The sequence below is a fragment of the Pipistrellus kuhlii genome, unplaced genomic scaffold (assembly GCF_014108245.1).
Source record: "Pipistrellus kuhlii isolate mPipKuh1 unplaced genomic scaffold, mPipKuh1.p scaffold_m20_p_58, whole genome shotgun sequence".
Classification (NCBI taxonomy): Eukaryota; Metazoa; Chordata; class Mammalia; order Chiroptera; family Vespertilionidae; genus Pipistrellus; species Pipistrellus kuhlii.
The window spans coordinates 353,979-381,909 of record NW_023425560.1 but is presented as its reverse complement, the minus strand read 5'-3'; the positions used below and the strand labels follow the sequence as shown (position 1 = coordinate 381,909).

General features: G+C 55.0%; 1 protein-coding gene across 6 annotated transcripts in view; it reads left to right on the top strand.

The window, feature by feature from the left end:
* The first annotated feature begins 3,740 nt into the window (after positions 1 to 3,740).
* Positions 3,741 to 27,931, top strand: part of PIGG (phosphatidylinositol glycan anchor biosynthesis class G) — a 30,229-nt gene continuing 6,038 nt past the window's right edge. For 3 of the 6 annotated variants that reach the window (XM_036417034.2, XM_045574026.1, XM_036417031.2), the window contains exons 1-10: positions 3,746 to 3,921; positions 4,690 to 4,895; positions 10,068 to 10,277; positions 11,439 to 11,627; positions 12,727 to 12,868; positions 15,204 to 15,416; positions 16,961 to 17,178; positions 17,406 to 17,684; positions 18,535 to 18,971; positions 21,395 to 21,586. In XM_036417034.2, coding sequence (XP_036272927.1) covers positions 3,777 to 3,921; positions 4,690 to 4,895; positions 10,068 to 10,277; positions 11,439 to 11,627; positions 12,727 to 12,868; positions 15,204 to 15,416; positions 16,961 to 17,178; positions 17,406 to 17,684; positions 18,535 to 18,971; positions 21,395 to 21,586 — 2,231 coding nt within the window. In that variant the 5' untranslated portion in view covers positions 3,746 to 3,776. Of the gene's footprint in view, positions 3,922 to 4,689; positions 4,896 to 10,067; positions 10,278 to 11,438; positions 11,628 to 12,726; positions 12,869 to 15,203; positions 15,417 to 16,478; positions 16,575 to 16,960; positions 17,179 to 17,405; positions 17,685 to 18,534; positions 18,972 to 21,394; positions 21,587 to 27,931 lie in introns of those variants that run through there. The other 3 variants (XM_045574024.1, XM_045574025.1, XM_045574027.1) reach the window with 3 other exon arrangements.

Below are 27,931 nucleotides of genomic sequence, written 5' to 3'. Positions count from 1 at the left end.
GGTTCAGTTCAGTTGGTAGTGGGATTGGAGGTGGCGTTCAGAGCAGTCTGAAGCCCCTGTCTTCTTCCCGTCAGGGCAATCCCGCGGCACAGCCGGCCAGCCCTTCTCTGCGCGCAGTGTGCGCGCCTCCGGGACCTCCTTTCGCCGCTTCCCCGGAGTCCCGCCTTACAGCCCGGCTCCCTATGGATGAGCCTGGGTCCTCGGGGTCTGGCCTAGAATTGGGGTTCAGAGCAGTTGGAGCTGGGCCCAGCACAGTCGGAGCTTTTCTCTCCTTCCCACTTGGGACCGCCAGCCAGGCACTCGGCCTCCCTCCTCTCCAGCTGTGTCCTCTCCACGTGCGCCACGTGTCTCCGTACCGTGGGCTTTTACAGCTCCTCCGCGCTTCCTTCTGGTTTTCTCCTTGCTTCTTGTTGTAGAATTTCCAGTCAGTTGACTTTCCTGTAGTTCTGGGTAATGTCCATTTTATATTTTAGTTGTATTTTGTGGAAATTGTTGTGTGCGGCTGTGGCTAGTTGCCTACCCGAGCAGCCATCTTGGATTCTCTCCAGACTCTCAGTTTTTAAAGAAATATTACCAGAAGCCTGGAATGATACATCCTCCTTTCCTCCAACTGATGGACAGACATAAACTCCACCTGCAGCCGGACATTCTTGAGCATTGATCCACCAATCAGCACCTGCCAAATACCCTAAGCCCCTGATTCCTAAGTCCCTAATCACAGGCCTTGCATGAAACCACCAATCAGTGCGTGCTGAGTGCCCTAAGCCCCATCCCTTCTGCTCCCCTGAAAAAGTGCGTGTACCACGGCCCTCGCACTCTTCCACTCTCTCTGGAAGCAGCTGGCAGTGGCACACTTCTCTTCAATAGAGCCTGTGTCCTGGCATCCCAGTCTCCGACCCTCTCTACTTCATCTTTTACCTACCACCACAGCATTTTTGTTTCACTCTCTTCCCAGGACAGCCCCTGCCTTTCCCCCTCTCTTCCCAAGGCCTGTTACTATCATCTTCCTCACTCCCAAGCTCCAAGGGCCCTTCCTTTACGTGTATAATATCCTCTAGACATTACTTTTCCTCCCTCTGTGATTTACCAGATAAATGTCCTCTTACAGTTTGGGTCGTGGCTCTGAATTCTTTGCCAGCCAGAACCCAAGTACCAAGGTTGCTGACCCCAGGTTTGACCTGACTCCACAGGTCAGACACCTGGAGCCCATCCACCATCTACAACACACACAATGTAGAGTCCTCTTGTGGGACTCTGTGGAGCTTTGTGACCCTTTGGGGAAGTGTCCCTGTTTGGGGCAAGACATCCCGCAATCCTGGGGTGGCCCACATGGTAACAAAGGATAGCTGGGACCCGGGGGGGTGGGGGTGGGTGGGGTGGGGGGAGAAGTGCTGTGTGCTGCTCCTTGTTAGGTCCCCAAAGGAGCCAAAGGAGGCCAGAGTGGAGAGGGATTTATTTGGTCATCCGCACACCACCTGGCTGAGCCTGCATGGCGCCAGCACCCGAGGACAGGAGTCAGCAGCCTTGACAGGACTTTTGGCGGGCTTTCTGGGGGGCGAAGACCTCTCTATGCATACCTGGAGGGGAGAGAATGGAAGTGGTCAGCACAAGTGAAATGTGCTCTCAGAAAAGGGAATATCCATAGTGAAATGACCTGAAAAGCCAGTTCCCGGGCGAGGGGTGTTGACTCAATTGCTCCAACAAACCTAACACTCCCTAGGTTTTGTGTACTCCGATTAGGGGAAATCAGGCACTCCTGGGAACAACCAAGTTGGGGTCCCCGGTCCCACCCCCACCCAGCCTCTCAGGGGGCCCACATCCACTTTCCCCCCTCTTTTGCTAGGGGAAGAAATGGTATTCCTGCTCTGTTAACTGGGATTGTTCTGTTCTGGTTAGAGAATGCATATCCTAACCTGGCTGAGAGTTGCACTCCCCGGGACATGGGCGTCCTGGAGAGCAAGTACCCTGGAAAGATCAACAACCTTGTTGCAGAGGAGTCCCAGATGTGCCTGTGCTTTGCCAATCCCCACCACACATGGCCTGAGTGGACTGGAAAGGGGCTACATGCTGGCTGGCGGCCTTGGGAGGCGGGGGCCTTTTGGGGCAGGGATGGGGTACGGGAGGACCACAAAAAAGAGGATGGTCTGAATTTGAACACCATTGGAGAGCAGTTTGTGGTGGGTGGTCATGTCCTAGGCTAGTTCTTTGGCAACAAGAACTTTGATCTTGCCTGAGCCTATTGCCTTTTTGCATTTGGAAGGTGGGGGGAGGGAGTAGAGAGGGGGGAAGGTTCAGCAAACCTGTGAAATGTGAGAGTGACTTGTGGCCTCCCTTTTTCTGTACCCCTCAGGGTGAGAAGACTAAAAGGCTAATTCCAAAGTAATCCTGATATTTAGGGGAGTGTGTGTGTGTGTGTGTGTGTGTGTGTGTCTGTGTGTGGGCGGGGGGGGGGGGGGGGGGGGGGGGGGGGGGAGTCCTAGAAATCTGAATGTGTGCCAGTAATCTAATGTACATTCTTGATGACTGTAATTAAGTCACTGCCCCTTTCTCCACAAACTGGTCCTGCAAGACCTGTTAGCTAAATGATCCCATCTTACAGGGGCCATAAACCATGACACAGCCCCTGGAGGGGGTTATAGTGCTGGTGACAGGCCAGGCCCTTCGGTATGGTCTCAAGCCCCCCAATACCTGGGGCTTTTTGCAAAGCCTGAGAATGGTCTGGAAGTATAATCCATATTTGGGGGACAAAGACACCAAAAGGGGGTAAAAGAGGGACTTCCATCATATGGGTTTGCTCAGGATTTGAGAGGCAACCTCCTCTGAGTCCACCGAAGTAATAAAGCTGTGTAACTCCATTTCTCTCAGCTTTGCTTGGTTTTTCTCCAGTCTTCTGTAACAAGGGCACAACCAAGGCGGGAAGGACACCGTAAGTTCCTTCATTGTTATGTTGGCTGTTGACTGCTGACTGTCCTGTGCCCACCTGGGTAGAAGATGTCATTTTATTTTTCATCCATTTCCAGAGGCTTCCGTCCTCTGCTTTCTCCCACCTCCAGGGTCTGTGTGTCGCGGGCGGATCTCATGTGACCCACTGCGTCTCCACCTCTGCTTGTGGTGTGCAAAGCGGTGTGACGGGACTGTGGATATCCGGGGCATTACCCCACTACACTGAGATTCTGTTTTCTGGCAATTGTTGGCAGTTGGGCTCAAATTAAGGCACAGAAATTCTTTACAGGTTTGAATGTTTCTTTCTTTTTATGTTAACACTTCTTATCTGTAACCGTTACACGCACTTTTATTCCTTTTGCCTACTTTCCCAGGTAATCTTTGTCCTTCTTACCACACAAGCTGCTGGCTTGGGGGGATGCAGACCAGGCTTTGGGGATGACCTGCCGGTCTGCCACAGGACAGGGGCTCAGGGGAGTCAGCCTGTCCCTGCTGGACTGGCTCAAGTAGCCACCAGCGCCCGCCCCCTTAGCTGTGGGGCTTCCCCTTCAACCTCTGCCCCCACTCCTCATCCCAGGACCCTCACCCCAACCCCAACCTGGCGGGAGGTGGGCGTGCCCCCGGCCAATGGCCACCGGCTGCCAGGCAGGTGGACAGGAACAGGGCGGGGATTGGGCCCGCTCGCCGGAAGTGGTGCGTGGAGCCTCTGTCCGCGAGCGGCCCGGCAGCGGAAGCGCTCGCCCCGTGCGTGCGTGCGTGCGAACGTGCGTGCGTGCGTGCGTCTGCGTGCGTGCGTGGCCAGTTGCGCCGCCCGGGCGGCCGCGGAGGGCGCCATGCGGCTGGGCTGCGGGGCCTTCGCCGCGGGCTGCGTGGCGGTCGAGGTGCTGGGAGTCGCGCTCTTCCTGCGGGGCTTCTTCCCGCCTCCCGTGCGCTCCTCCTCCCAGCCCGCGCCCCCGGCGGCGCCCGAGCCCTCGGCAGGTACGGCCCCGCCTCCGGCCGCCCTTGGCCCGAGGCACCTCCTCCGGAGCCCCTCCGCGCGGGCTCTCCCGGACCCCGCCCAGGCCCCTCTCCGGACGCTCCAGGCTCCGTGTCCGTCCGACAGCCCGACACCCGCCCCCGGCAGCCCGTCTCCACCTCCGGTCCGGTCACCGGAAAGTGCGCTCTCCGCGCCGGGCCGCCCCTCCAGCCCGCGCCCCGTCCCCGAGCAGCTCCGCGCCCCGCGTCCCCGGCACCCGTTTGGCTCCTTGAGCCACAGCAGATGGAGGTTCCCGCGGAGCCCTCGCTGTCGTCTCTCACATTCCTGACGGCCGCCCCGGGGACCCCTCCTTGGCCCCTCCGGGCAGTGGGTGCCAGGCAGAGGCTCCGTTTGCCCAGGTCCGCTCCGCGAGCCGCTGACCCTGTGGACACGGTCGCCGGCTGCCGGGAGCTCCCCGTCCGCGCAGGGAGGCGCGCGTTGCAGGAGCAGCGCCTGCTTGTGCCTCTCCAGCGCCCTCGCCTGGCAGGGAGTCCGGGCCCAGCACTCACTCCGTGCCGCGCAGCGGGCAGTTCCTAAGTCTGTCCTGGGGGCCGCGGCCGCCTGGTGGGAGCCGCCCCGCACGCTGTAGGGGAGGCCATTGCTCTCTGGGAGGGCCCATGCAGACCTGGCGGGAGCTGTGCTACAGACGTGGGCAGAAAGTCGGCTGGAGGGCATGGAATGCTAAGTAAAGCGGACAGCTACGTTTTCTTTTTCCTTTCAAACCCTTTTAGGAGCCAGTTCCAGTGGGACCAAGCTCCTGCCACCTCTCTTCGGGAAAGTTGTTGTTATGCTAATCGATGGCTTGAGAGATGATTTTGTGTTTGGATCAAAAGGTGTGAAATTTATGCCCTACACAACTTACCTTGTGGAAGAAGGAGCATCTCACAGTTTTGTGGCGGAAGCCAAGCCACCGACAGTTACTATGCCTCGAATCAAGGTAAACCCTTTAGCACCGTGTTTCATGAATCACTAGGCGCCAGATGCACGAAATTCATGCGGGGGGTTCAGCCCTCGCAGCCCCTCGAAGCCCTGGCTTCGTCCTATTTAGCACATTAGCTCTTTATTAGATAGGATGGTTTGGCTCTAAGAGGCTTAGAGGGCTCTCCGTAGTCTGTTACTTGTCCACATTTGAAATGCATTTGGTGCCCTCAGCCTGGCTGGGGCAGTAGAGGGACATAAGGTGGAACTGAGACCTCCATTTGTGCCCCTTTTCAAGTAGCCGGAGTTCATGCTAACTGGGAGGCATGAAGGACTGAAAGCCAGCTACTCCAGGACAGCCTAGTCTCAGGGATGCCATCCTCCTTGCTACCCTGTTGTTTTCTGTAGTGGTCATTAGGTCAGTTATAATCCTGGAGAGCCTTTAGGGTTCTCTAGTCCAGCCTCTACAAGGGAAACTCAGACTTGCCCAGCTCTGAAACAAACAGTGACTGACCCAGCAGGGTCTGGCCTCCACAGTAAGTGGAGGCCAGAGTAAGCTGCCTGCAGGTGCTCAGCTAGTGAGTTTGGCATTCAAGTGCCTAGTGCTTCACCCAGGAACTATGGGTAAAGAAACGACTAAAGCTTGATTAGGGGCCGTCTCCAAAGGAGGGAACAGGCTTGAAGTACCCAAGTCACGTGGCTGGAGTGGGGGCTGGAGTACAAGGCTGCCTGGCTCCAGTGACTGGCTGTCCTGAGGCAGCAGACGGCAGCACTGCTGAGCAGGGTGGCTGAGACAGGTCCTTCCCTCAGAAGGCAAGAACCCCCCGTTCCCAAGGCCATGGCAGCCACGGGAACCTCCAAGGAGATGACAGTCCTGAGTTCTCACTTAACACTTCCTACAGCCCCAACTGCAACTCGGTTGCTACGTGCATGCTCTCTGGGGTGACAGCCCAGAGGGTAAGAGGAGTTCCACTGGGGAAAGAAATTGAAATGCCCATGAAACATGTGAAAAGATTCTTTTTACTTTACTAGTAATCATAGCAACTCAAAACCATGTGCAAGGCCAAGTGTTGTCTATCACATTGTAAACATTTAAAGATTGATGAGAAATGAGGTGAACAGGTGTCTGCATTCTGAGAATATAGCTGAACTGAGCCACCTGCCTCATCCAGGCCAGTGTGGTCCCCAGCTCGGGCTACTCAACTGAGTGCCCTCCACTGTGCCTACTCCCCAGGCCACGTGGCTCTCTGCCCGTTTACCTCCCCCTCATCTGAGCTACTTTTCCTGTCATGATCACATGTAGCTAGCTCCCATGCACACTGCCCTCTGGCTTGGAGCCTTTGCACTTCACTGCGTCTCCCTAGGAAGACTCCACCTCACGACACTTCAATCTCAGGTCTCGGCTCAAATGTACTTCCATTGGAAGGTTTTCAAAGTAAATGCCCATTAAAATGGACTTGATTAAATATATTGTGCATTCAAATATTGGATGGAAATATCTTGTGTATTCAGACACTAAAAGCAGCCTCAGCTGGTATGGCTCAGTAGATAGTGCCAGCCCTTGTACTGAAGAGCCGTGGGTTTGATTCCATGTCAAAGGCACATACTGGTTACAGGTTCCATCCCCAGCCCGGTTGGGCCTGTGCAAGAGGCAACCGATGGATGTGTCCCCTCCGTGTTTTACCACCCCACTTTTCCAGTCTTTTAAAAGGAAAAAATATCCGTACAAAAGGGTTAATGTGTGTGTGTGTGTATACATATGTATGTGGTTTTTATAGCTATTGTTTTCTGGGGAAAGAAATTCGTGGTTATTAATTGGAAAACAAAACTAAGTTGTAAAATTATTTGCATAATCTGTTAACCATTTTGGTGCAAAATGTATTCTTGTGGAAATAGGTTGTACACCTACAGAGAAAAAGTATGAAAGGGTACTTGCCAGAAATAAAGTTATCTTTTTATTATTATTATTATTATTACTAAGGTATTGTATGTGTACATATCTTACCATTGCCCTCCCCACTCCCATACATGCCCTCCCTCCTCAGAGTTTTTCATCCATTGGTTATGCTTATATGCATGCATACAAATCCTTCAGTTGATCTCTCATCTCCCCCATATCTCCCTATCCTCCCCACTGTAATTTGACAGTCTTTGTTGCTTTACTGTCTCTGTATCTATCTTTTTATTCATCAGTTTATACTGTTCTTTATTAATCATAAATGCGTGAGATCATGTTTTGGTTTTCTTTCATTGACTGGCTTATTTCACTCAGATAATGTTCTCCAATTTTATCCATGTTGCTACAAATGATAAGAATTCCTTCTTATTTATGGCAGCATAGTATTCCATTTTGTAGATGTACCATAGTTTTCTGATCCAGTTATCTTCTGACGGGCTCCTAGGCTGTTTCCAAATCCTATCTATTGTAAATTGTGCTGCTATGAACATAGGGGTGCATGTATCTTTTTTGATTGGTGTTTCTAGTTTCTTAGGATATATTCCCAGGGAGTGGGATTACTGGATCAAATGGGACTTCCATTTTCAGTTTTTTGAGGAAACTCCATACTGTTCTTCACAGTGATTGCACCCACCAGCAGTGCACGAGGGTTCCTTTTTCTCTGCAACCTGGCCAACACTTGTTGTTTGTTGATTTGTTGATGTTAGCCAGTATGACAGGTGTGAGATGATACTGCATTGTTGTTTTGATTTGCATCTCTCGGATAATTAGTGACTTTGAGCATGTTTTCATGTGCCTCTTGGCCTTCCTTCTGTCTTTTTTTGAAGATATCCTTTTAGGTCCATTGCCTAAACCAATTATCTTTAGGAAGTAGAATTTGGGATAAGAAAGAGGCTCATATTTTAAAAAATAACTTCAGCCCTTACTGGTTTGGCTCAGTGGATAGAGCGTCAGCCTTCAGACTGAAAGGTCCCAGGTTCAATTCCGGTCAAGGGCACATGCCCAGGTTGCAGGCTCAGTCCCCGGGGGGGTTGAGGGGGGTCCAGGAGGCAGCTGATCCAGGATTCTCTCTCATCATTGATGTTTCTATCTCTCTCTTCCTCTCCCTTTCTCTCTGAAATGAATAAAAAATATATTTTTAAAAAGAAAAAGAAATAACTTTAGCTCTGGCCAGTGTGGCTTGGTTGGGTGTCTCGGTTAGGTGTCCTTCCTCTGCATCGGAGGGTCCCTGGTTCAATTCCTGGTCAGGACGCACATCGTGGTTGTGGGCTCCAGCTGGATGTCTCACCTTTACCTCTGTTGCCCCGAGCTTATGGAAGTCCACTATACTTGTCTTCGTCTCTCTAGAAATCATTAAAAAAATATTTTTTTTAAAGTTCCTTTGTTGAGATAGAATTTTTGTGCAATCCAGCACATACATTTGTATGTGCATAGTTGGACGTGACATAACATGTGAATATCCATGCTCTACACCTCCACTTGAGATTGACCTCGCTCAGGAGTGGTGGCTGTTGTCACTTTTTTTTTTTTTTTTAAGTATATTTTATTAATTTTGTACAGAAAGGAAGGGAGAGGGATAGAGAGTTAGAAACATTGATGAGAGAGAGTCATTGATCAGCTGCCTCTTGCACACCCCCTACTGGGGAGATGCCCGCAACCAAGGTACATGCCCTTGACCGGAATCGAACCTGGGACCTTTCAGTCCCCAAGCCGACGCTCTATCCATTGAGCCAAACCGGTTTCGGCAGTCACTGTTATTTTGTTTGTGTGACATGACTTGCCTAAACTAGGTAGGCTAGGGAGTTTCTCCCTGAGTGTAGTCTCTGAGGTTGTTTTTCTGATTCTTGTTTTTAGTTTTAGTATTTCCAAGGGTCACTCGGGGTCAGCGTAGGCTAGTGATTGGTCAGAAGTTGTGCATAAAGACCTAATGTGGTGAGACCACCCTTAGTGGGGTCATGTGTGGGTCTGGCCAGATGCTCACTGGTCAGGGCCTTAGTCTTCCGCCCTGTCTCCTTTCTCTGAGGGTAGGCCTGTCCAGCCAGCAGGAACTAGTAGGTAGGCCTCGCTCTCCAGTCTTCTGAGTGTACAAGCAGCCTTCCAAGTGCCAGGAATAGGTGGAGCTGATGGGGCTCCACCACACCTCTCTCATCCCTCCACTTCCCTTCTAAAGTTTGGGCTGATCTCTTTCCACAACCAGCACGGCGCCTCGGGCAGCTGTTGAGGTGGCCTTGCCATGAACACCACACCCTGGCGTGGCTCTGTCCCTGGAGCCAGCTCCAAATTGAGGGCCCTCCTATCCTCTGCTTCTGCAGCACGGAGCCAGGACGGAGGGCGCAGCCCCTTTAAAGCCCTGCTGGGACTCACGGTGCTTACTGTGACCTTGCCATTTGTCTTGAGTGAGAACCTCTCAAAGGTTTGTCTCTCCTTGGTGAGTTTTTAGAGTCCCCAAATGGTGGTTTTGACAGTTTTATGCAGAGTCAACTTACCCTTGGGGGAGAAAATGGGGCAAGCTCACATGCGTTCTAGACGCTGAGTGAACACACGTGTGTTTGCTGTTGGAGAAGTCTTGGCAGGTACATGCCTGTTTGCATTGCACAGGCCCGGACATTTGTGTGTGGGATGTTGGGAGATACCGACCACAGAGACGGTGGCCTCTTGGACTCTGGGCTAAAATGAGGGAGGCTGTTGACTTACTCCAATCGCAGGAAGGGGTGAAGATGTCACGCCCCTCCCTCTCCCAGAAACTATGGGGCCATATGGTGGGGGCAGGGAGGGGTCCCCCTCAGCATACCTGGGCCAGCTTCCCAGGGGAGCTTTGGAGAGGGGTGTGGGAGCTGCTCTTTCACTTGGGATTGGACATAAAGTCTCTGGTTTGTGAATCGGAACGTGGAGTTTGCAGAGGTGAAGCTCAGGTGAGAGCCTGGGCGTGGAGTGAACTCGGGTCTGAGCACACACCACCCTCTGTCACTTGCTTTGTTCTTCTCCTCTGGCAATGCCGGCGTCTGACTTCCTCAGTGCCTCCTCTCTCCTACTTGTCTGAAATGGTTCAGCATTCGCGGTAAAGCGTTCTGGTTTTGCCAGAATCTGCGGGCAGCTGAACCCATTTGTTGTAAGACCCACGCCCCAGTACTGGGGATGCCCTTCTCTTAGCTTGCTTCTGTGTGGTGGCCAGCGCCCCTCCCCCTGCTGCACTTTGGGTCCCAGAGCCTAATCCGAGAGCGTTCCCTCCTGCAGGCGTTGGTGACCGGCAGCCTCCCTGGCTTCGTGGATGTCGTCAGAAACCTCAACTCCCCCGCTCTGCTGGAAGACAATGTCGTCACACGGGCAACAGCCGCAGGGAAGAGGGTCATCTTCTATGGAGATGAAACATGGGTGAAGTTATTCCCAAAGCACTTTGTGGAATATGATGGAACGACCTCATTTTTTGTGTCAGATTATACAGAGGTCAGTGTTTAAAATAAGAAACATAGATCCTACTAGGCGGAGAGGCAGCGTTGTCTGTGTGGTGTTTGTTACTCTGTCGGGAGGGTGTGGAGATAGCACAGATGTGGTTCGCTTGCACCGTGTCAGCCAGGGGCGTGAGCCCGGTGTAGGTGTGAGCACCACTTGATAAGGGTCAAGAATCCAGCCAGGAGCCAGGGAGCTGGGTACGCAGGGGAGTGGGGACGTCCCAACAAGATGGAGTGGTGGCAGCCTCTGTCTGAGGCCGAGCCTGAGGCTGCCACCCTGCCTGGTGCTCCAAGGCCGCTGGTCCCTCTGCAAGTGGGTCAGTGTCGAGTGGGAGGCACAGGGTCAAGGGCAAGCTGGATGGGTGGTCCTGAGAGGCATCAGCCTGCTCCGGGAGTGCTGCTTCACCAAGGGGAGGAGTGATGAGAGCCCCCGTTGAAAAGTTGAGCCTAGGTGCAGAGGGAGACCCTAAGGGCAGTGGCACCACATGTCTGGACTTGGCTTTAGGGTGGTCAGCGTTGCACCCCCACACCTGTCCGTTGGCTGGCACAGATGCCGTCTGCTGCAGTGGCCCGTACAGCATAGCCGTGCTGGCCAGCAGCAACTGGGCCCTTCCCCGCCCTGTGTACAGTCACTCAGAAACACGTAGGCTTTTCAGTGGGAGGGAGTGGGCCAGCAGAGGGGTTGGGGCAGATCAGGCTAAACGGGTCTGTTGGGGGCGGCTGGTCACAGAATGCTGTCTCCTTCCTCCCAGGACAGCTCTCATGCTGGTCACTTGAACTCTGGGCACTGTCCTGTGCTCACTAACTGCCCTCCCTCTCCAGTTGGGTCCTGGGTCCTGGGTCCTTGCTCAGTATAGCCCCCGTGGTGCCCACAGAGATGTTCTCTGAGCAGACCCTGCTAGCTCCATCTCTACAACACACACTGTCTGCAGCCTAGAGGTTCGAAACAATGTCAGGGAAAGTTCCATCTCACCTGATGCTTGTTTAATTCTTTATTGCAGTTCCTTTTTTTTTTTTTTTTTCCTTGATCTTTTCCAACTCCCACTATTCCTGACACCTAAGCTAGACCTGTGATTTATAGTGACCACATCACTTTCTTGGGGAGTGAAGATCTAGGCCGTTACGGGAGCTCTTGACATGCACTTTTCCCTTAAAGGTGGATGATAACGTGACGAGGCACTTGGATAAAGTATTGAAAAGAGGGGATTGGGATGTGTTAATCCTCCATTACCTGGGGCTGGATCACATCGGCCACATTTCTGGGCCCAGCAGCCCCCTGATTGGGCGCAAGCTCAGCGAGATGGACAGCATCCTGATGAGAATCCACACCTCACTGCAGTCAGAGGTGAGCTGCACTTCAGCGGGTCTTGGTGCCAGGAGGTGCTTGTGACCACACTCGCCAGAAAAAATTGAGCTGGCGCGTGAGCTCAGGTGACCTGAGTGAATGTCATGCCCACCGTCCCTCGGCAGCCTCCGCCGGCACTGTGCCACTGTGATGCTCACTGCCTGGTCCCGCCTCCAGTGGCTCTGTCCCCGCCATCACCATCTCTCCCGGCCCTGCTTCCTGAGTGCCTTTGGGACGCTGAGCCTGCCTGGGTGTCTGCAGGGTGTGGGTTCCAGCCTTGAGGGAAGATAAGAAGCACAGTAACCGAGTGCATCAGGGCTCTTTTTTAAAGTATATTTTATTTATGTCAGAGAGGGAGAGAGAGAGAGAGAAAGAGACATCCGTGATGAGAGAGAATTCTGGGTCGGCTGCCTCCTGCACACACACACACACACACACACACACCGATGGGATTGAGCCTACATCCTGGGCATGTGCCCTAATCGGGAATCGAACCATGACCTCCTGGTTCATAGGGCAACACCTAACCACTGAGCCATGCCAGCCAGGCTGCATGAGTGTTCTTGAAGGTGATGTGCCACTGGGCAGTGGGGGCAGGCAGAGGGAACTGCATCTGAGGGGCTTGGTTTTCCTCAGCCTGGGCAGTCATGGGAGATGTGAGCAGAGGCTGGGCAGGAAGGGGCCGATCTGCCAGGCCAAGAGCAAGGGTGAGGTGGAGCTGCCAGACACATACTGGGCAGCAGAGGTCATGGCTGGAGCCCCAGGGGCAGGAAGGTGGCTGCACTGGGAGACACCGAGACATGCCGAGGGATGTGCCAGCACTCACAGCTCAGAAGTGGCAAAGAGGTCTCGGCCCAAATCCTCTGCCCTGAGAGGCCCTGTGTCCACGCCCACTGTGCTGTGTGACCTCCACGTGATTCTGTTTGTCTCATATGACATTATTTGACCTTGACCTTGATCTGACTGTAAGCTCATGTAGGTAAAAGGAAAAAAACACTAAGTTAGCAACTGCTCATTACAGCTGAAATCTGACGTTGGCTTCTCAGCAAATATGTGTTCCTGGTGTCAATGCCGTTGAAATGGCCCCTTTGCCTTGCAGGAGCGGGAGGCCCTCTCGCCCAGCCTGCTGGTTCTCTGTGGCGACCACGGCATGTCCGAGAGTGGGGGCCATGGGGCCGCCTCTCTGGAGGAAGTGAGCACAGCGCTGCTCCTCACCAGCTCTGCGTTCTCAAGGAAACCCGGTGAGGATGTAGACATGGCCGACGAGCTGACACTGCATTGCACTGCTGTTATAAAATTATTCTTGGAAGCGAAGTTTGAAATATCCTGAGCAATGGCAGAATGAAAATTAACAGGGCGAGGGGCAGTCAGGATTGGGAGTTTACGGTTCTTGCCTCGATAACTACAACACAAATGTCCCTTGTGGGAATTCAGTTGTACAGATGCCCCGAAGCTTAGCGACTGTTTCTCAATTCATGTATGTGAATTGAGAAACAGAAGTGCTTACATCTCCTTAAAAGTGCCCACTGTTAGGAACTCCAGGTTGAGTAGCCGTGTCCATAGGAGTCACCAGACCAGTCCGAGCAAGGTTAACTGAGGAATCATCTGCCATCACTGACACACAAGTTCTATACCCATACACACGCACCCCTCCGGCCCCCACCCTGCCTCAGGCCTGTCCGTCTCCAACACCTTCCCCGTGGGCCTGCCTGTGCCCACACTTCCACGCTGTTCTTGTGGACGCCATGGCTCCCTCTCCCAGGTCCTTGCCATCACGCAGCACTGCTGGAGAGTGCCCAGCAGGGCACCAGCCTCTACCCCGCCACCCTCGCTAGGGCCTCAGCACGGCCTCTGTACCCCACCATCCCTCACTCGGACCTCAGTAGGGTGACCACCAAGCAGAGTGAGAGCCCTGCACCAGAAACAGCTTCCCTGCATTTCTTGTCCTGCCCAGGTGCCTGAGCTCCTGTGGTGGAAATGGCACCGTGTGAAAATGTCTTACAAACACTTGTTCACGGATGTTTGCAGCAACGTTTCATAGCAGCCGACTGGAAACCCAAGCCCTGATGAGTTTGCTGAACATGGTGCGTCCACACGTCAGATACCACAGAGCAGAGCAGCAGGAAGAGGGAGGGTGGGCAGGCAGCAGGCTGACTCAGAGGAAGAGGACAGCTGGGCTGGTTGGGGGCCCTGTGGCTGGGAGGCCTGTGCCTGTGCTGTGCCTGTGTCTGTGCCTGTGCCTGTGCAGGCAGATGGTCTGAAGGGCTTGGTGGGGGGGGGGGGGGGGGGGGAGGTAATTTGCTTAAGAACCGTTCTGTTCTGCAGACTGCACTCCTTTTGTTCATTGAGTCTCTGTCAGTTTTAGAACTTTTCTGTGATTGGTCCCCACCACTCCCACCCCCCTCCAGCAAGTTGTCCTCATTAGATTTCAAATGCAAGGAGCCCTGGGGCGCATGGTTCTGTGCCCCGAAGAGAAGAGAGGGCCCCACAGTGCTGCAGAGTGATGCCTGCTGTGTGAACACCCTGTGCCCATCAGTGATGGGGGCTGGCACATTCGTGAACAAGTGTTTGTGAAGACATTTCCATATGGTGTCTTTTTTTAAACATATTTTTATTTCGGAGAGGAAGGTACAGGAGAGAGATGGAAACATCATTGATGAGAAAGCATCACTGATGGCTTGCCTCTGGCACGCCCCTCACTGGGATGGAATCCACAGCCGGGGTGTGGGCACTGACCGGCTGGGTCGTGTGGCATCCTTTTCTCCAGGACAGCTCTGGCCCTCCCTCGGTGCTATTGCTGTCGACGCACTCTGGAGGGCACAGCCAGTTCTGTGCGCAGCGGCGGGCTGTGCAGTCAGGGTGGGTCGCACCCCCCCAGTCTCGGCACGGCAGCTGGGCCCTCAGTGTAAGAGACCATGAGGAGAAAGGTAATGTTGGAGTGAAAAACTTCCAAGTGCAGCCCAGAAGGCAGCGGTAGAGAGTTGGTCAGAAAAGAATAAATTTGACCTGATTTTAAAATTTTTCATGCAGCCCAAAATTACCATAATCAAAGCTAAACCTCTACAAACTCGCCCTAGAGGGAGAGGCTGGTCCCAGGTTCCACTGGCCATCTCCGCCTGACCTGCATCAGGCGTCTGGATGAAGTGGGGGAGGTGTCTTCTCCACAGAGAAGAGGACGCCTGCACTGAGCTTCCTGTCCAGAGCCTCCCAGGGTCTGGGGCAGAGCCAGGCCCAAGCCCAGGTCCTGATTCACCCAGGCTCCTTGCAGGGTCCATCAGACGCCAGCCCCTGCTTAGCACAACGAGCTGCAGGTGCGCAGGCCGCTGGGCAGCCTCCTGCTGCTTTCCTAGAGGTGCTCTGTGGGGCTGTGAGCATCACTCTGCATCCAGAGGGCAGGGCCACCAGACCCCAGGTGACCCTCTGCTGGGCCACCTGCTCCCTATGCCAGCGTCTCCCAGGCGCCGTGGCTGCGTCAGGGAAGCTCCATGTAGATCCACGGGGAACGGTTTGGAGAGGGTGGTTGGTGCCCCTTGTAGAAGGTCATTGTGTCCATCACTCACCCTGCTTTCTCCGTAGGTGAAGTCAGGCCCCCAGAGCGTGTGCAGCAGACCGACCTGGCTGCCACCCTGGCGGTGGGGCTCGGCCTGCCCATCCCGCAGCACAGCGTGGGCCGCTTCCTGTTCCCTGTCATGCAGGGCAGAGCCATGCGGGAACAGCTGAGGTTCCTACACTTGAATGCAGTGCAACTCAGCAGGCTGCTGCAAGCAAGCAACCCGGTGTATGAGAGAGGTGCGTTGTGGCCGCCCTCCGGCAGGCTGGGGCTCCCGTGTGCCTGGGCCTCACTGCTGCTGGCTATACGACCGCTCTGCTGCCAGAGCTCGGCCATCGATCACCGTGAGGCCGTTGTCTCAGGCACCTGCTCCCATAAGTGTATTCAGTCTACAAGTGGTAACTCTTCCCACTCAGCTTCTGTTTGGACAGCAGGGCTGGGGCTGCCCTTACAGAGCGCAGCTTGAGAGGGAAAGCAGGAGGTGGCTATTGGTGCAGATGGCGAGGGCCTGGGAGGGAGCGTGTGGCAGACTCAGCGTAGGGAGGATGCCTCACTTTGGAGGAATGGAGGGGCCGAGTGGCTGGAGAGGAGGAGGGCATAGGACGGGAGGCTGGGTGTGGGGCCTCTGGGGCCCTGGCTGGGATGGGCGCTCTTGCTTTCGTCCGGAGTTGCAGAGCCTGAGCTCTGCAGCCGGCACTGGAGAGGCTCTGGGCCGGGGAGGCTGGGGCATGGGGAGAGTGGGCCCACGTGGTAGCAGTGGCGGTGGAGCAGGGACGGGGGAGGAGGGGGCGGGGGGGGGGGCAGTCTGGATGCTGATTGCATGCAGGCAGGGCTTGCTGGTACCCTGAACGTCGGCCCAAATGAGCCAGAGCTAAGGCCTGGTGCAGGCTTTTGTGAATAGTGAAGGAAGTGTGGGGTGGCTATACAGAGGTGGGAATGGCTGCAGGGGAGCTGGTTCATCAGGTGGTGCTCGTGGGTGAGGGGTAGGTGTCAAGGAAGCCAAGTGGCCATTGAAAGAATTTCCAGAAACAGGAACTAATACTCTGTAGAGGCCTGCTGGCAGAGACCTGCTAGCAGGGGCAGTGCCCTTGGCTTGGGTGCAGGCAGTGCCAGAGAGTGGCGAGGGCTCATCTTGGCTGTGACCGAGAGGTGGGCAGCACACCACTGGGTGGGGTGGAGGCCTCAAGGAGGGGCCCAGACTCCTGGGGTGGCTCCCTGAGCACTAGGGAGCCCCGGAAGGAAGTCCTTGCATCTGGCCCGGCTCTGAGAGGAAGACCGGCCGGCCGGGCTTTGCACAACAGCCCCGCTTTGCACAATGGAGGCAGAGGCCATCCTGCCCAGAGGACTCGTGATTCAGAGCCGGTAGAAGACGCAAGCTATTGCTGAGAGGCAGGCAGGTTAGCCATTGCGGGGGGTGGGGGGGACACACACAGACGTGGATGTGGTGAAGAAGTGTCAGGCACCTGTCCGCCCAGTCCTCATGCAGCATGAGCATGGGAACGTTTCTGTGAAGTTGAGGATCTGTTAGCATGATGCATTTCTGGGTGGTTTTCCACTGCAGGAGTAGGGGAGAGAGGAGCAAGGGAGGAGAGAGGCAAGGCCAGTGCGGAGGCAGAAGGGTTGGGGAGGCTGGCTGGAAGGAGGTCATTGGGTGCTGGCCCATGACCAGCCTATGCACGAAGGTTCCTGGGCGCCAGCTGTCAGGCTCTCCCACCGGCCGCGGAAGCACTTGGGAACCAGCGCCACAGCTGCTGCGTCCGCAACCTGTTCCTCTTCTTGCCAGAGCCTGGATTTGAACAGTTCAAAATGTCGGAGAGGCTACATGGAAACTGGGTCAGACTGTACTTAGAGAACAATAACTCAGAAGTCCTTCTCAACCTGGGAGCCAAGGTCCGCAGGCAGTACCTGGGCGCCCTGAAGAGCCTGAGCCGGGCCGTGAGCAGCCAGGTGGCCCAGTACGACATCTACTCGATGGTGCTGGGCACCGTCGTGGTTCTGGAGGTAGGAGTCTCACGGGGCGGAGCGAGGCTCCCCGTGGAGCTGGCTCGATACCCCAGCCCGAGCATTGCACTGGAGTGTCTGCAGAACATCTGTGTTTCCTAAACGGGACTAGTTTTCCTGCTGGTTCACGTGTACCCTGTGCGCAGTCCTATCCGGGTGGGTGGCTGGAGGCGTGGTTTGGGCCATCCCCTGTGGCCCATTGTGGACCAGCCGTGCTTTCTGCCCAGGTCCTCGCCCTGCTCCTGCTCAGCATCCCACAGGCCCTGGGCGCTGCAGCCGAGCTGGAGGTCCCTCTGTCGCCCGTGTGTTCTCTGCTCTTCTACTTGGCGTTCCTGCTTCTCTGGGCCATGCACGTGGTTGTGTGCACCTCAGCCGAGCGCTCCCGCTACCTGTGCAGCCTCACGTGGCCCATGGCGGGCGGCGTGCTGGCGCTGGTCTCTGCGCTGCTTTGTGGGGTCCTGTCCGCTCTGACCAGGACGTGTGTGGATGGGAAGCTCCTGAGGAGGGTAAGGCTGGCTCTCAGGTGAGACGTGTCTCTCTGTGTAGGCCGCACTTTGTAGTTTAGTGCCTCTCCCGCCGTGGGTGGCAGGCACAGTGTGGCCGAGCTGGGGAGGGCAGCCTGTCCTCAGGCTCTGGGCCCACCTCACACTTTCAGCTCCGTGCTGACAGGTCCCAGGCCTCGCCTGTCAGGTGGGAAGATAGGGTCCCGGTGACAGAGGGTAGGAGAGGGAGAGAGATGGAAACATCAGTGATGAGAGAGAATCATTGACCAGCTGCCTCCTGCACACACCACACTGGAGATTGAACCCATAACATGGGCATGTGCCCTGACTGGGAATCGAACCCTGACCTCCGGGTTCATAAGTCGACCTCAACCCCTGAGCCACACTGGCCGAGCCGTCCTTAGTTTTAAATGCTTCAAGTTGGTACGTGGGAGGGATGGTGTGTGTTGCCAACTTGGTCGTTTCAGTAGAATGAATGAACGAACGTTTCAGTGGAAACTTCCTGGATTTCTGGAAAATTCATGGTTAGATTCTCGGGAAATATCATTGAGGTTCTTTGGTTTTAGTAGCGGGAACTGGCTGTGGCTGCCTGACGACCCACGCTCGAGAGGACGAAGATGTGTATGAAGGGCGAGGTCCAGGGGGCGGGCCCAGGTCTCAGCCCCCCACTGCCCAGGTGGTGCCAGCCTGAACACCCATGTCTCGTCCTCACCCATGTCTCGTCACTGGGCTGAGGTCAGGCTGTGAGGAGGGGATGGCCATCCCTGCAGAGCAGGGGTGCACCCGCTGAGTGTCTTCGTGGGCTCTGTTCTGGGTTTTCAGATTTCCCTTACACAGTGTACCTTTCTCACAGAACCCAACTCCTTCCTCCTGGAGGTGGTCAGAGCTGGACTTCCTCACCCTGGCAGGGACTGCGGGCCACGTCCTGAGCCTGGGGGCGAGCAGCTTCATCGAGGAGGAGCACCAGACCTGGTACTTCCTCGTCAGCACCCTGTGCCTGGCTCTGTGTCACGAGAGCTACAGAGCCTGCTTTCTGGGGGAGGACGGGGAGCCTCGGCATTGCTCCAGCCCGGCATCAGCTTTGCAGGACAGGAGCGTCAGCTGTGACGTGTTAGAGCTCGACCAAGCATGCCAGAGCCCCTCTTCCCTGGACGGACTCGGTGGCCGTGAGAAATACATGGCGCTGGCCAGCCCGTGGCTGGTCCTCGGCTGCTGCCGGCTGCTGCGGTCTCTGAACCAGACGGGGGTGCAGTGGGCCCACCGCCCTGACCTGGGACACTGGCTCACCAGGTGAGAGCACACACCATGGCCGCAGCTAGCTGGCCAGCAGTCGCCTTTCTCCACATGGGGCCCGTTTTCCGTGTTCAGGATGGAAGTGGTATTTGAGATTTGAAGAATTAGGAAAATACATCCTAGCCCATGAGTTGATGTTGGAAAGCAAACTTGCATGAGGCTAGCCTAATGGGTTGGTTTTATTGCCGAATCACCAACCGCGTTTGAGAACCTGTGAGTGAGGAGCTGGTCCTGCCCTGGCCAGCTGCTCCCAGCAGGACGACAGGACAGGCTGTGAGGATTGTGGTCAGAAGCCCTCGACAGCCAGTGGCCAGGTGGGTGCTGCTTCAACACCTGAGAGATGTGCAGCAGGTGAAAACCAGACAGGAGAGGGGTGCTCATGACAGTTAGAGGGGGTGCTGTGGGGCTCAGGACAGTCAGGCACTGAGGGGCTCGGGACAGTCAGTGGAAAGTCGGACAGGCACTGTGAGGGGCTCAGGACAGTCGGACAGGCACTATGAAGGGCTCAGGATAGTCAGACAGGCGCTGAGGGGCTCAGGACAGACAGGCGCTGAGGGGCTCAGGACAGTCGGATAGGTGCTGTGAGGGGCTCAGGACAGTAGGACAGGCACTGTGAGGGGCTCAGGACAGTCGGATAGGCGCTGAGGAGCTCAGGACAGACAGGCGCTGAGGGGCTCAGGACAGTTGGACAGGCGCTGTGAGGGGCTCAGGACAGTAGGACAGGCACTGTGAGGGGCTCAGGACAGTCGGATAGGCGCTGAGGGGCTCAGGACAGTCGGACAGGCGCTGAGGGGCTCAGGACAGTCGGACAGGCGCTGTGAGGGGCTCAGGACAGTAGGACAGGCACTGTGAAGGGCTCAGGACAGTTGGACAGGCACTATGAAGGGCTTATGACTGTCAGACAGGCGCTGAGGGGCTCATGACCGTCAGACAGGCACTGAGGGGCTCAGGACAGTAGGACAGGGACTGTGAGGGGCTCAGGACAGTCAGACAGGCGCTGAGGGGCTCAGGACAGACAGGTGCTGAGGGGCTCAGGACAGTCGAACAGGCTCTGTGAGGGGCTCAGGACAGTAGGACAGGCACTGTGAAGGGCTCAGGACAGTTGGACAGGCACTATGAAGGGCTTATGACTGTCAGACAGGCGCTGAGGGGCTCATGACCGTCAGACAGGCACTGAGGGGCTCAGGACAGTCAGACAGGGACTGTGAGGGGCTCAGGACAGTCAGACAGGCGCTGAGGGGCTCAGGACAGTCGGACAGGCGCTGTGAGGGGCTCAGGACAATAGGACAGGCGCTGTGAGGGGCTCAGGACAGTCGGACAGGCGCTGTGAGGGGCTCAGGACAGTAGGACAGGCGCTGTGAAGGGCTCAGGACAGTAGGACAGGCGCTGTGAAGGGCTCAGGACAGTTGGACAGGCACTATGAAGGGCTTATGACTGTCAGACAGGCGCTGAGGGGCTCATGACCGTCAGACAGGCACTGAGGGGCTCAGGACAGTAGGACAGGGACTGTGAGGGGCTCAGGACAGTCAGACAGGCGCTGAGGGGCTCAGGACAGTCGGACAGGGACTGTGAGGGGCTCAGGACAGTCGGACAGGCACTGAGGGGCTCAGGACAGTCGGACAGGGACTGTGAGGGGCTCAGGACAGTCAGACAGGCGCTGAGGGGCTCAGGACAGTCGGACAGGCGCTGTGAGGGGCTCAGGACAATAGGACAGGCGCTGTGAGGGGCTCAGGACAGTCGGACAGGCGCTGTGAAGGGCTCAGGACAGTAGGACAGGCGCTGTGAAGGGCTCAGGACAGTTGGACAGGCGCTGAGGGGCTCAGGACAGTCGGACAGGCGCTGAGGGGCTCAGGACGGTCACAGACACAGTGCAGAGGAAACTTCAGCAGGAGAACAGGGAAATGTGGCCAGCCTAAAGCAGGACCCTGGCCACATCACCTCTGCCTGTTCCCATGGGGAGTTCCCTTCGTGAGTAAACAGTGCTCCCTGCAGCAGCAGTGGACATGGCCAGGCACCAGGGCACCTGCCCACCCTGTGGCCGCTGCCTGTGAGCCTCCTGCTTCTCTGGGGTCTCGGGCCCTGAGTGGGGGTCACACCAAAGAGATGGCATGACTCCCGGAGCGGGATGCACCCTGGGAAGCACAGGGTCTGCCCAGCAGCTCCTCACTGCAGGGAACATGTGGCCCAGAGGGACATGACCGAGGGGGTGGACTGCTGTGGACAAGAAGCAGGAGGTCGGGGCAGCAGCCCTTCAGTGTACATCATGAGCGCCTCAGTCTGCTTTTCAGTCACCAACCATAGTCTTCCATGCTTTTCAGGAAAGTCAGCCATTTTTAGCTGTCTTAGGAAGCCACTCAGCAGAGACCCAAGCCTCGCGAGCTGCACTTGTGGGTAATTCCTGGTCTTTCCTGCTCTTTCAGCTCTGAACACCAAGCCGAACTCTCCATCCTCTCCGCCCTCTCCCTCCTTGCCATCTTCGCGCTGGTTCAGAGCCGGTGCTCCCCGCTGTCCAAGGGGGCCCTGGCGCTTGGCCTGTTGGGAGTCTACTGCTACAGAACAGCCACTGGCCACCTGCTGTTCCCATGGCAACAAGACAGCAAGGACCTTTCCAGGTAGTGTGCTGCGGCCTGGGGCTTATTTAAGGTCTCTGGTTGTGAAGGGACACCTGCCTGCTGCCTTTAGGATGCTGGAGTTTGTTGTTGGTGAAGTGGTTTCACCGACAGATCCTGGGGCCTGATTGAGCACGCTCAGTGAACTGACCACTGCCCTTGTCCTGGTGGGAGACACGGTAGCTCGGCTATGAGGTGTTTGAGGATCATCTTTTTTAAAAACCAGGAGTCTCAAGGACTCAGTGTTGTTTGGTCGCTGAGATAGATGAGAAAATGGGTGTTGCCCTGCGGCTGGGAAATGTAGCAGAAACCTAACTCACCAGGTCTTTGGGGTCCCTAAGGAGCTTAGTGCCGCTGAGCCTGTAGACACGCCGTAGGTCAGGCAGCTGCTGTCTCCTTGAGGCTGGTGGGCATTGGCCAGGACGGCTGGAAACGTGCGGACCCTCCGGCCCAGGCGTCCTCTTGAGCAGCGAGGAGGCCCGAGGCGAGGGGCACTCTGCTCACCAAGGCGCTGGCGCTGGTGCTGCTCCGGGGGAGGCAGCAGGGCCAGGCACGGGGGCGCCTGAGCCTCTGAGGGAGTGAGGAGGCTTGTTCTGGGCTCTCAGCCCCGGCATCTGCTGCCTGCTGCTGTCCCTTTGTGGCCTGAGCTTGTGAAGCAAGGTCATCGCTGCTCATATTCATGTGACACTCACCGATGGCACTGGCCTCCATTTCACTAGTGCTGAATTGCTTTTCTTCTTAAAAACTACATTTTATTTTATTTTATTTTTTTATATTTATTTATTTATTTATTTTTAATCAATCTTTATTGTTCATATTGTTACAAGGTTCCTCATTTCTTCCCCCCTCCACCAGGTTACCTCCCCACCCTACACCCCCTCCCCTCCCCCATTGTCCTCATCCATAGGTGCACAGTTTATGTTCAGTCTCTTCCTCCCTCCCTTTCCCCGATAGTAAATCCCTTTTCAGATAGTAAATCAGTTACTTAGCATTTTCTCATATCAATAATACCTCCACATGCCCAATGATACACTTCACACAAAAGACATTTCCAAATAGGTCAACCAACCTCATCCAGGCCCCGCACAAGGCACTCACAGATCAACACCCCAGCGCTATACTAACTCAACACATCCAGATCTAAGACTTTATCACTTGATTCAGCAGACCCTCAAGTTCCCGCAAAAGTTTCCAGCCATGTCTGAGAGGCAGCCTTGGGGCGGGGGCAGGCGAGGAGCAAGCTGTTCCGGGCCTGGCTTCTGTTGCTCTGGTCTGTTCCACAACCAGCTGCTCCGGGTCTGGTCACTGCCGCTCCCGACCTGGTTGCTCCAGGCTTGGCTGCTGCTGCTCCAGGCCTGGCCACACCCAACCTGGCTGCTTTGGGCCCGGCTGCTCTGGGGCCGGCCACTCCGGACCTGGCCGCTCCCAGCCTGGCAGCCCCTGCTCCAGGCCTGGCCGCACCCGACCCAGCTGCTCTGGGCCCGCTGCTCCGGGCCCAGCCACTCCGGACCTGGCCGCTCCCAGCCTGGCAGCCCCTGCTCCAGGCCTGGTTGCACCCGACCCGGCTGCCCCAGGCCCGGCCGCTCCGAGTCTGGCCGCTCCCGGCCTGGATGCTCCGGGCTTGGCTACTGCTGTTCTGGGCCTGGCTGCTCCCGACCCGGCTGCTCTGGGCCCGGCCACTCCGGGTCTGGGTGTTCCTGGACTGGCCACCCTGGGCTTGGCCGCCTCCGCCTCAGGCCTGGCTGCCACTGCCCCAGGTCTGACTGCTCCAGGCCTGGCTGTTGCTGCTCTGGTTCTGGCTGCTGCTGCTCTGGGGCCTGGCTGTTGCTGCTCCAGGCCCGGCTGCCACTGCCTTGTGCCTGGCCACTCTAGGCCTGGCCGCCGCCATTCCATCATTCTGTCCTTTTTTATTTATTTTTTTTATTTTAAAAACGCATTTATGTTGCAATGTTGGCTGCTGAGTTGAGTTCTGACTTAGTCTTTGATTTTTCAAGATCTTCTTTGTGTTCTTTCTTAAGTAATTTTACTATCTTTTGCTCTCCCTTGATTTCTTCACATTGAGAACTTCTTCGGTTTCTTCCTCCTTGTCCTGTGGCACCACTTTGTTCTCCGCGGGCTCCTGCGCTGCTTCAGCCTCTTGCCGGGGTCGGCACCGCTGCCCAGGAAGCAGCCCCCGGCCTCGGCTCCATTACCCGCGCTCAGTGGTCGAAGGCTCAGGGGCACCCCCCTCCTGGGGGCCACGTCACCCGGTTCCTTGCTGGCGCCTGGCTGGCCGATGTCCGGCAGGGGCTCCTGCTCCTCGTCACGTTCCTCCAGTCTGGAGCTTTTTTTCTCCTTCCTGCTAGGGGACTCTAGCATCAGAGTCAACAGACTGTCCTCTGCGCGCAGTGTGCCCGACTTCGGGGGCTCCACTTTTCGCCACTCCCCCAGGACTCCACCTCACAGCCCCGTCTCCCTCTGCTTGAGCCTGGGTCCCCAGGGATTGGCCTAGAGCTGGAGTTTAGGGCAGTCGGGAGTGGGGCTCAGCACCGCCGGAGATTTTGTTTCTTCCCGCCAGGGCAATACAGCATCAGAGTCAACATTCTGTCCCCTGCGCGCATTGTGTGCGTCTGTGCACAGTGTGCGCGACTCTGGGGGCTCCGCTTTTCGCCTCTCCCCTGGGATTCCACCTCACAGCCCAGTCTCCCCCTGCCCGAGCCTGGGTCCCCAGGGTTTGGCCCATAACTGGGGCTCAGCGCTGCCAGTTCAGGGGTTCAGCCCAGGCCGGGGGTTCTATTTCCTTCCTGCTAGGGAACGCCAAGCAAGCACCCAGCCTTCTCCTCCTCTCCAGCTGCGTCCTCTCCACACGCGCGTGCAGGTGCGCAGCATGTCTCCGTACCTTAGGCTTTTTTTCAGCTCCTCTGATTTTCCTTCTGGTTTTCTCTTTCCTTCTTGTCGTAGAATTTTCATTCAGTCGATTACCTGTAGCTCTGGGCAATGTCCACTCTACATTTTAGTTGTATTCCATTGAAATTGTTGTGTGCTGCTGTGGTTAGGTGTCTACCTGAGCAGCCATCTTGGATCCTCTCCCCTGGGTTATCCCTGAAAGGTATTTTTTAACAAGAGAAAGAAGAAAAAGGTAAAGATAAAAATTATGAACAACAGCCGAAACCGGTTTGATTCAGTGGTAGAGTGTTGGTATGCAGACCGAAAGGTCCCAGGTTCAATTCCGGTCAAGGGCATTACATTGGTAGCGGGCACATCCCCGGAGGGGATTGTGTGACATTTTTTTAAACCTTTATTGTTAAGAGTATTACAGGTACAGCTGAAACCGGTTTGGCTCAGTGGTAGAGCGTCGGTCTGCGGACTGAAAGGTCCCAGGTTCGATTCCGGTCAAGGGCATGTACATTGGTTGCGGGCACATTCCTGGTGGGGGGTGTACAAGAGGCAGCTGGTCGATGTTTCTCTCTCATCAACGTTTCTAGCTCTCTCTCTCTCTCCCTTCCTCTTTGTAAAAAATCAATAAAATATATTAAAAAAAAAAAAAAGTATTACAGGTATCTCCCTCACCCCCCCCCTCCATAACCCCTTCCACTTGGTCCCGTCCCACCTAAGACTTTCACCACCTTCTTGTCTGTGTCCATAGGTGATGTGTATCTATTAAGTCGCAAAGTGTCCCTTTGGGAGTTCTACTGGGAGGCCATAAGTTTGATTGCTCACTATGACGCGTGCTAAGCACCAGGGGGTGGCAGAATGAAGAAAAACCCCAGCTGGCAGCCAGGGAAGGGAGGCCCTGGCCCGGCAGCCAAAAAGGCCCTGATGGCCAGCCAGGACTGGGGACCCTATCCATGCGTGAATTTTGTGCACCAGACCTCTATGAAAGCCTAAGCGACTGTTGCTGTGACACACACTGACCACCGAAGGGCAGATGTTCAATGCAGGAGCTGCGCCCTGGTGGTGAGTGAACTTCTGCCAGGAGGAAAGGATGTGAAAGCAGCCACCAGGTGGTTCCTGAGACTTGAACATCAGCGGAACGGATCCCTGGTTCCCCTCACCACCCCCTCAGGATTTCCCCCCGCATCCCGGTCCCCCTCGCCCCCCTCAGGACTTAGTGCATCAAGCCTCTAATATGAATATCTTTGGTTAATCTCTTCCTGCCTCTCCTCCCGAGATTCGTCAGTCTGTTTTCATTCGTCCATGTTTCCATGCCGCACATTCTATTTTATTCATCAGTTTATTTTGTTCATTATATTGTTCTTTTATTTTTATTTTTAGATTTAATTGTTGATAAATATTTATTTTTTTGCTATTTTATTATTATATTTTCTATTTTATTGATTTTTTTACAGAGAGGAAGAGAGAGGGATAGAGAGAAACATCAATGAGAGAGAATCATTGGTCAGCTGCCTCCTGCACACCCCGTACTGGGGATGTGCCCACAACCAAGGTACATGCCTCTGATGGGAATCGAACCTGGAACTCTTCAGTCTGCAGGCCGATGCTCTATCCACTGAGCCGAACAGGTTTCGGCTCTTTCTTTTTTTTTTTTTTAATCTTTATTGCTCAGATTATTACAATTGTTTCTCCTTCTCTCCCCCCCCCCCCCACATAGCTCCCTTCCACCCGGTTCCCGCCCCACCCTCTGCCCTTACCTCTCCACCCCCTCCCCTGCCATTGTCCTCATCCATAGGTTATAGGATTTTAATCCAGTCTCTTTCTGCACCCACACACCCCTTTCCCTCTGATAATTATCAATCCACTCCCTTTCTTTGCCCCTGATTCTATTATATTCACCAGTTTATTCTGTTCCTCAGATTTTTAATTCACTTGATCTTCTTCCTCTTCTTAAATAATACCTTTCAGTATTTCATATAATTCTGGGTTGGTGGTGATAAACTCCTTTAACTTTTTCTTATCTGTGAAGCTCTTTATCTGCCCTTCAATTCTGAATGATAACTTTGCTGGATGCAGTAATCTTGGTTGTAGGTTCTTGCATTTCTTGCCACTCCCTTCTGGCCTGCATAGTTTCTGTTGAGAAATCGGCTGATAGTCGTATGGGTGCTCCCTTATAAGTAACCAACTGCTTTTCTCTTGCTGCTTGTAAGATCCTCTTTTTGTCTTTTGCCTTGGCATTTTAATTATGTGTCCTCTTTGGATTTCTCTTAGTTCTGTGGGCTTTCTGTTCTTATAAGTCTATTTCTTTCACCAGGTGGGGGAAGTTTTCTGATATTATTTCTTCAAGTATGTTTTCAGTATTTTGCACTCTCTCTTCTTCTGGCACTCCCATAATTCTGATGTTGGTAACCTTGAAGTTGTCCCAGAGGCTCCTTACACTATCTTCAACTTTCTGGATTCTCTTTTCTTCTTGCTTCTCCAGAGGAGTGTCTTTTGGCTCTGATTCTTGTGTTCCTCCATTCTGCTGTTGGATCTCTGCATAGTATTTTCCATTTCAGTCAGTTTATGTATAATTTTTAGTTGGGTCTCATGAAACTTATCAGCCTTTTCTAGGATATTCTTGCATAACCTTTAAACTGTGGTTTTGAACTCTGTATCCTTCATCTCTTTTGTTTAAAATTTCCTTGTCTCGGCATTTTTGCTGCTTCCCAGAGTTGGTAGGATGGTTTTGTGTGTTTGGTGTCCTATATGGCCCAGTGTGTCAGCCTCCTCAGTTACCTGAGGTAGACACTCTTGGTGCTCCCCTTTGTGGACTGCGTGTACAGCCTTGTTGTAGCTGTCTTTATTGTTGTTGGTATCCCTGGGAGAAATTGACCTTCAGGCCATTTGGATGTGGGTATCAGCTGTGTTTACTCTGAGATACCTTCTGTATTGGAGACAGTCTTATAGGATCAGACTTGCAAAATTGCAGAAGCCTCTGTGCTCAGCTTGGATAGGGCGGATTCTCAGGGCTGAGCTGAGTCTTGGCTTCTCATCAGCCCTGCCCTTGTGCACTTGCCTGAGTTTCCTCCTGACTGTTTCAGATTCCCCAGGCAAGAGTGTGGGAGCCTCAGGGGCTGGGTCTCTGTAGTCTGGAGCTTCTGCCTCCTTCCACTATGGAGAGGCCGAGGCAAACTCCGTGGTCAGACCTCTGCGCATATTCACTCATGCTCGCTACTGTAGACCCTGCCCACTGCGGCTCCTGGCTCCCCACCTCCCACCCCGCCTCCCAGTCTCTGAGTCTCTGGGTGCCTTTCTCTACAGTCCAGGCTCCACCTGTATGAGCCTCGGTCCATGAGGTTTCGGCCGGGATTGGGATTCAGTACAGTCGGAAAGGGTTCAGTGCAATCGGGAGTTCCTCCCCTCCCGCCAGCCAGGCATTCAGCCGCATTTCCTCTCTGCGTGCGCGAGCGTCTCCCTACCTCAGCGCTTTGC